Source organism: Biomphalaria glabrata, chromosome 11, assembly GCF_947242115.1.
Source record: "Biomphalaria glabrata chromosome 11, xgBioGlab47.1, whole genome shotgun sequence".
Classification (NCBI taxonomy): Eukaryota; Metazoa; Mollusca; class Gastropoda; family Planorbidae; genus Biomphalaria; species Biomphalaria glabrata.
Genome location: NC_074721.1, coordinates 12,684,111 through 12,692,921, shown reverse-complemented (window position 1 = coordinate 12,692,921; position 8,811 = coordinate 12,684,111). Strand labels below are relative to the sequence as shown.

Here is an 8,811-nt window from a genome sequence, read left to right as displayed (position 1 = left end):
TGATGACAACGGGCAGGGTTTGAACTCGGGTCCGTGGTCTCGACAGTCCGAGGGCACACAACACAAGTCTGCTATCCTGAATTGTGGACAGACGAAAGAAGATAAATACCACAACAACAACAACAAAAAGAGTATTAATGCTAAAGGCTTTTTGAGTGCGTCAATTAGAGGCGAATGTAGTGTTTGAAGAGGCTTCCAATTCTTGTTTTGTACATCCATTGAAGACAAAGACAATGTTTAAAGCAAAATGTTTTTTTTTTCCCATAAAGTATTTGGCCAGTTAAATCAAATGTTTATGCAAAAGTAAAGAGAACCCATTACCCTTCCCCTCACATCTAAAAGGTGGATAGAGTTATTGGCAAGGACATCAGGACATCTAAAAGGTGGATAGAGTTATTGACAAGGACATCAGGACATCTAAAAGGTGGATAGAGTTATTGAAATGGACATTTAAAAAGTGGATAGAGTTATTGACAAGGACACCAGAACATCTAAAAGGGGAATAGAGTTACTGACAAGGACATCTTAAAGGTGGATAGAGTTACTGACTAGGACATCAGGGCATTTAAAAGGTGGATAGATTTACTAACAAGGACATCAGGACATCTAAAAGGTGAATAGAGTTAGTGCATTACGTCGAGATCTATCATCATAGTGGGCCTGAATACTGATCTGTAACCTCGCTGCTGCCTCAGGTCTGTAAGACGGGGCAACTGGTCTTCACTGCCCAAAAGCTGTGACGTCGCAGATCAGCGTTGAGGTCTTATATGACGATTGGTCTCGATTGCTCACAGCTATTGTGTTTGTGTCCAGTGTATGTAGAAGAGAGAGTTAGATCCTCTTTACCCCATACTACCTTGAAGTTGGAGGATGACGGTAATAGAAATAAATTGCTGACATATTTGTATACAAAAACAAAACCAACAAAGAAGTGGTTTGCAAAAAATGAACTTTAAAATGAGACGAATACTTTTTCAAACACAAAGAAATGTTACAGCAGGAGTGCAACAAAAGATGAAATCACTAACTCAAAAGTTGAGCATTCAAATTCAAAACGAATGTTCTATTTATTTAGAATGTACATAGATGAAATAGGACACAAAGCAGATCTACTGATTAATACACAATATGATCGCATTGAAAATCATAACAGAGTCAGCATGTCATAAAGACTTGGGGGAAGTTGCGCACCACTTTCTAAAAATAAATGCGCACCACTTTCTAAAAAATAAATTGCGCACCACTTTCTAAAAATAAGTTACGCACCACTTTCTAAAACTGTCAGCAATATAAATCTGAAACTTATGTAATATGGTGATATCAAACTACCGTTCTAGTTCTTCTCAACTAATGAAAACATCTTTTTGTAAGGACATTCAATTCTACTGCATCGTCAACATAGCAAGAAAGAAACTTTCATTCAAAGGTAGAATTTATGAGATTCCATTACGGAATTTCGACTTTTTAAAAACTAGTTAACGCCAAAGTAACCATAGGCTAAGATGAAAGGTCCTTGGGTCTGATGAGAGGTCCCCGGAGCTAATGAGAGGTCCCCGGATCTAATGAGAGGTCTTTGGGTCTGATGAGAAATTCTCGGGTCTGATGAGATGGGTCACATGGGTATTATTTTATTGGTCACATGGGTCATATAAGATGGTTCACGTGGGTTTTGCAAGATGGGTCACATGGGTCTTTAGTCAACGCTGAATGAGCTTAAGCCCCACAACGAGAAGTCCTAAGCTCAACGACGAGGGGAAGGGGGGGGGAAGGTGCCAATTGTTCACACATTTTTCATGCTTCAATCTGATCAAAGATATGTACAAAAATAAATGTTTAAAGGGAAAAAGATTCTGTAGGAATCACACATACACTATTCTTTGTTTTCTTGCCTACTGTTGTCTGAGTTTACTAATTAGTACATAAATCTTAACACATACGCGAGCACAAGCCACATGTAACACCTAAATTCATGCTTCGTTCACACTCAAACAGATTAGTATGTATATATATACACCTGTTATATCTTCCATTCCACAATTACCTAGTACGGTGGAAAAAAGGGGATAAATATACATTGACTTTAAAAAAAACAACATTCATTCAATCCAAGCCTTATACAAAATCAACAGCCACAACATACATCATATCCAAGTCCACGGGCCCACATTGAATGACGTAAAGCTAATCAGAAACAAGTTCACAAGAGAGAGGGTTTTATGTCGAGACCATTTCGATATAGAAGGCCTCAACACTGACCTGCTACGTCACCACATGTAGGCATTTTAGACCAATAGCTCGTTGCCACGTCGTAGAGACCTGTGACGTGGCAACGAGCTATTGGTCTAAACTGCCCACAGGTGGTGACGTTGTAGGTCAGTGTTCAGGCCTTCTTGGCCTCGGCTAGATTGCTCGTTGCTGCTTTGTCGTTCAAAACTAGGCATCGAACTATTTGTTTTGCTTTTCAAACACCTGCAATTAAAACCCAACCACACAGTGTATGGAATGAGATGAACTGAACGAACCCGCGGTATGCTTATTCATTTTCCATTCATAGTGTTTAGTCACTCCAGATATGTTGTACATATAGTTTTAAAAGTCTATAACTAATTTCTAATAGTCCAGATTCCAGATGTTAACTGCTGACATGTGGTCAATTCACATTTCTATATAACAGTCATTAAAAAATTAAATTAAAAAAAAAATGCCTTTCTATTTTATACTTCACAGTTCGCCATTCATTTCAAATATGTTTATTCATATTCAAGGCATAGTATTTACGTACGCTAGTTTCCAAATAGTCAACGAAAGGTTTACAAAAAAAAAAGATGGCTACGTTTCGACTGCTAAATCCACAAAGTCACTGAAGCGAAACAAAGCCATGAATTCAAAAGTTTGAAAAAAATATTCATGTGGTAGATAAGTTGGATCCTTTTTGTATTTTCTTTAAATTTGAAAATCCCATCACAAAAACATTTTGGACAGTAGGCCTATAGTCCTGTCCAGCTGTCAGAAGTCCCAACAAGAGCTCTGATTGAAATTAATTGTCCGAAACTTCAAAGTTTCTTGGTTGTCTTTTGATAAAGTTCGCCTTTATCGCTTTCGTTTTGTCTTCAGTGAGAACATTGTCTTGAAACGAAACAGTTCTACATGCAGTCTACAATGTTATCGAAGCAAGCACAAATCACATTGTGTGTATGCGTTTGTAGATATTTGGATCGACGCCTTGTTTGGCGATCCTTTCTACGGAGGTTTCAATGCCTAAGGAGTTAGTTGTTCTCTTATCATTGAACAGAGAAACCCCTCCATTTAGGTCGCTGCTCCTGACTCACTAGCTCTTCATAAATCACTATTTAGTGAAGTTAGTGAAGTGCTAGCAATGTGTAATGGACGCTCTTCTGTCTGGTGGTTTGTGTGAAAAAAAAAAGCTATTAAAAGTGTCTGTCGATATTGAAGAGTCGCCCAGACGTTGTACGCTCATGGTCTCTGAGTGTAGAGCCCAAAGAATAATACAAATCATCTTTATGTTCATTGGTTTAGGATGAAAATATTGTTAAACGTCTGTTGATTTCAGAACTACGTTTAGACTACAAATAATTTAAAAGCTACTATCATTAAACATTAGCAGCATTCAAAAGTTGAGATAGTAAAAAAAATCAAAGTCTAAATACGAAAGTCTTTCGATACAGTTGTGGAACTGAGCTCATCTTGGAATTACACGCAAGTGTGACCGTAACGGTGTGTGCAGTTCCAACAAGACTGTTTTCAAGTGGCATCTTGGAGGCAGAATGACGAGGCACCATCGAGGCATTATTGAGGCAGAAGGGCGAGGCACCAATTATTGAGGCAGAAGGGCGAGGCACCATCGAGGCATTATTGAGGCAGAAGGGCGAGGCACCAATTATTGAGGCAGAAGGACAATACACAATGGAGGCAACATGTACGAAGATGAAGAGCCTATAGAAGAGCTTAAGAACATTTATCAATAAGCTCATCACATTTTACGGACAATTTAGCTCTTCTTTTTTGTGAGAAGACTGAAACTGATAGTGTGGCCATCCCAATGCCTATATTTTCTTTTCATCTTTTCATTGCTTTTGTTATCTAGAAATGATATCCTTTCCCTTCTTACTTGTATGGAGTAGATTAATGAACCACACTCTTGCTCACATTTAAACAAAAAACAGCGTATGTATAATATTTACATGCGAAATCCGAGCCAAACTAAACACTGCATCTTTAGACTGCGATGTATTCTTTAGTCATTGCAGTGAAAGTTTCTAAGTAAACACAGACACACAAGGTCTCAAATCTACAGATAGTTATTTCCTTCGTTTCTTCCTCTTGTTATTTTGTCTCACATTAATGTCTGTTTCATGTTCTTTTCGTGTTGACGTTTGTGCTCGCTTCCTTCCGTCGCGTTTTCTTCTGTCCCGGAAGATCTACATATGTCTTATTGTGCCTCTTTTTCATTTTCTTGCACTTGCAGCTCCTGACGACTTTGATGACGTACTTCCTGACGGAGGCGTCCTGGCACAGCAAGCTGATGGAGCGTTTTTCCACTTTGTCCTCAACGCACTGCCATTCTTTCAGCTTTGACCTGGCGATGGTTTTCACAAACTCAGCATACCTGGGAAAGAAAGAATTGGGGGAACAAAAGTTAGACTCAATAGAATCAAAGTTGTTAAGAATGCGCATCGACTAAATATGAGCTTCCGATGTTTGATAAGACAGCAGAATATCCAATTTTATAGAATACAGATGTTACTTCAAAAAAAGAAGATGATCACGTCTTACGCTTGTCCCTAGATCAATCTAGTCATGCATGTTTAATCCTGGCTGATTCAGGCAACCTATTCCATACTCTAAAAGAGAAGTAGTATTTGTAACATAGACAACTTTGTAAAAACTTTGTGACAGCCATAAGGTTGTTGTGGCCATTTTTAGTATAACAAGATTTCGTCTAGAACATTAACAATATATATCATCATTGTTGTTTTCATCTATAACATTACCTGTATAAAACATCTTTCTGGTTGCCATATATAACATTACCAGTATAAAACAGCTTTCTAGTTGTCATCTATAACATTACCTGTATAAAACATCTTTCTGGTTGTCATCTATAACATTACCAGTATAAAACATCTTTCTGGTTGTCATCTATAATATTACCTGTATAAAACATCGTTCTGGTTGTCATCTATAACATTACCTGTATAAAACATCTTTCTGGTTGTCATCTATAACATTACCTGTATAAAACATCTTTCTGGTTGTCATCTATAACATTACCAGTATAAAACATCTTTCTAGTTGTCATCTATAATATTACCTGTATAAAACATCGTTCTGGTTGTCATCTATAACATTACCTGTATAAAACATCGTTCTGGTTGTCATCTATAACATTACCTGTATAAAACATCTTTCTGGTTGTCATCTATAATATTACCTGCATAAAACATCGTTCTGGTTGTCATCTATAACATTACCTGTATAAAACATCGTTCTGGTTGTCATCTATAATATTACCTGTATAAAACATCGTTCTGGTTGTCATCTATAACATTACCTGTATAAAACATCTTTCTGGTTGTCATCTATAACATTACCTGTATAAAACATCTATCTGGTTGTCATCTATAACATTACCAGTATAAAACATCGTTCTGGTTGTCATCTATAACATTACCTGTATAAAACATCTATCTGGTTGTCATCTATAACATTACCAGTATAAAACATCGTTCTGGTTGTCATCTATAACATTACCAGTATAAAACATCGTTCTGGTTGTCATCTATAACATTACCAGTATAAAACATCGTTCTGGTTGTCATCTATAACATTACCAGTATAAAACATCGTTCTAGTTGTCATCTATAACATTACCAGTATAAAACATCGTTCTGGTTGTCATCTATAACATTACCTGTATAAAACATCTTTCTACTGTCATCTATAACATTACCTGTATAAAACATCTTTCTGGTTGTCATCTATAACATTTCCAGTATAAAACATCTTTCTGGTTGTCATCTATAACATTACCTGTATAAAACATCGTTCTAGTTGTCATCTATAACATTACCAGTATAAAACATCGTTCTGGTTGTCATCTATAACATTACCAGTATAAAACATCGTTCTGGTTGTCATCTATAACATTACCTGTATAAAACATCTTTCTGGTTGTCATCTATAACATTACCTGTATAAAACATCTATCTGGTTGTCATCTATAACATTACCAGTATAAAACATCGTTCTGGTTGTCATCTATAACATTACCTGTATAAAACATCTATCTGGTTGTCATCTATAACATTACCAGTATAAAACATCGTTCTGGTTGTCATCTATAACATTACCAGTATAAAACATCGTTCTGGTTGTCATCTATAACATTACCAGTATAAAACATCGTTCTGGTTGTCATCTATAACATTACCAGTATAAAACATCGTTCTAGTTGTCATCTATAACATTACCAGTATAAAACAACGTTCTGGTTGTCATCTATAACATTACCTGTATAAAACATCTTTCTACTGTCATCTATAACATTACCTGTATAAAACATCTTTCTGGTTGTCATCTATAACATTTCCAGTATAAAACATCTTTCTGGTTGTCATCTATAACATTACCTGTATAAAACATCGTTCTAGTTGTCATCTATAACATTACCAGTATAAAACATCGTTCTGGTTGTCATCTATAACATTACCAGTATAAAACATCGTTCTGGTTGTCATCTATAACATTACCTGTATAAAACATCGTTCTAGTTGTCATCTATAACATTACCAGTATAAAACATCGTTCTGGTTGTCATCTATAACATTACCAGTATAAAACATCGTTCTGGTTGTCGTCTATAACATTACCTGTATAAAACATTGTTCTAGTTGTCATCTATAACATTACCTGTATAAAACATCGTTCTGGTTGTCATCTATAACATTTCCAGTATAAAACATCTTTCTGATTGTCATCTATAACATTACCTGTATAAAACATCGTTCTGGTTGTCATCTATAACATTACCTGTATAAAACATCTTTCTGGTTGTCATCTATAACATTACCAGTATAAAACATCGTTCTGGTTGTCATCTATAACATTACCTGTATAAAACATCGTTCTGGTTGTCATCTATAACATTACCTGTATAAAACATCTATCTGGTTCAAGTCTGGTTGTCATCTATAACATTACCAGTATAAAACATCTTTCTGGTTGTTATATATAACGTCTTATGCTTGTCACAAGGCTTTGGCAATAAACTAATCTGCCTCAGAGACTCAGAGATTGAGCTTCGCTGTTGCCAACTTAATAAAAAAGATTTGAGCTAGAATTATAATATCTCAATGCGTGGCAGCTGGCCTTCATATCAATTCTCTTTTATCATCGCTACTCAGTTGCCCATTTGATTTATTTCAAAGTTTGAGATCCTAGAGTGAAATTCTAATACTTCCACTATATTAAAGATATTTTGTGATATAGTAGAAAAAGCTTTGAAAAAGTTCCAAAATATATCATATATATTTTTAAAAGCATAGCTTATTAATGGTAACATAAGCCCGTAGACAGATCAACCTAAAATACTTTTTATTTAAGCCAAGATGTGTGACACTTACCAAGGTAAGTTTTGCTCAGGTAAACAGTAACCAGTACAGACTACTTCATTGATAGCTTTGGTAGATGTGCAGAAGCCATCGGTGATGTAGCGCCGAGCCTGGAGCTCTCGACACCCTACTTGGATCTCAGCTGAAACAAGAAAATGGTGAATATCAGAGGGACTCGTTGTTGACACAGTCATTAGCGTCGCTGTTTGTCTCTTATAACTGTAGGCTCAATTTGTCTTGCTTGAAAATTGATATATCGCATTACAGAAAGGTGTCACTTAACTAACAAAACAAGAGGAAATCTTTTAAAAAAAAAGAAAACAAAAAAAGGGAAACACTGTCGTAGCTAGGCATTTGGGGGCTTGACCTCTTTACGGGCCCCTGCATTTTGACATTCGACATCATCACATGAGATAATGGCGTAATATTAAATGTAAAAACCACTTTCGGACACACATTTGGGGGATTCTCAAGTGGGGGCTTTGGGGTATTTTCAAATTTGGACCCAACTCCTTCCCCCAAGATACGCCAGTGAAGGGAAAGGTTGATGCGAGTAATAGTAAAAGAGTAAAAGTTCCCCTTTCAGACCTTGCGATCTATTGGGCAGATGATGTTAAGGTCATCTGTTTTTGTGGTCAACGGTTAACGAGCAGGGTGTCATGTGGCCAGCACAACGACCAACCGCCTTTACTTTCCCCAACTAAAGTCAGGTACCCAGTAGAGTTGAGTGGACTCAGGGGCGCCCTATATATTCAGAAATTCAAAATACCAGCATTCACCGAGATTCGAAAAGGATAGCATTAGACTAGGAAACACAAATGTACATAATATCACCAACAACATAGTAGGATACAGACTATATAATCGACATAACCAAATGAAGCTCTATTGCAAGCTGATTTTTTAAAAGCAAAATTTATTGTATCAGCCAAGTTCATCTGATATAAACTTTTCACCTGTAAATTACGAGTGAGTCTGGTGTGAATGTACATTTTGGTTGTTAATAGTTCAACTATGTTGTTTCGTCTAATGCACACATCGTAAGACAAATTTCCTTACGGACAATAAAGATTATTATTATTATTATCAATCAATTCATTCTATGAGTCTAGTTATTTTATCAGTCAATTCATTCTTTTAGTCAAATCATTGTATCCGTCAACTCATTCTATCAACTGTG

The 8,811-nt window shown here is 36.2% G+C and overlaps 1 protein-coding gene across 2 annotated transcripts in view; it reads right to left on the bottom strand.

Moving 5' to 3' along the window:
- Window positions 1–1,035: 1,035 nt before the first annotated feature.
- LOC106063205 (uncharacterized) overlaps window positions 1,036–8,811 on the bottom strand; it is a 124,038-nt gene continuing 116,262 nt past the window's right edge. For both annotated transcript variants that reach the window (XM_056004862.1, XM_013221512.2), the window contains 2 exons: window positions 7,644–7,773; window positions 1,036–4,627 (listed from right to left, as the gene is read on the bottom strand). In XM_056004862.1, the coding sequence (XP_055860837.1) occupies window positions 4,372–4,627; window positions 7,644–7,773 (386 nt within the window). In that variant the 3' untranslated portion in view covers window positions 1,036–4,371. The remainder of the gene's footprint in view (window positions 4,628–7,643; window positions 7,774–8,811) is intronic.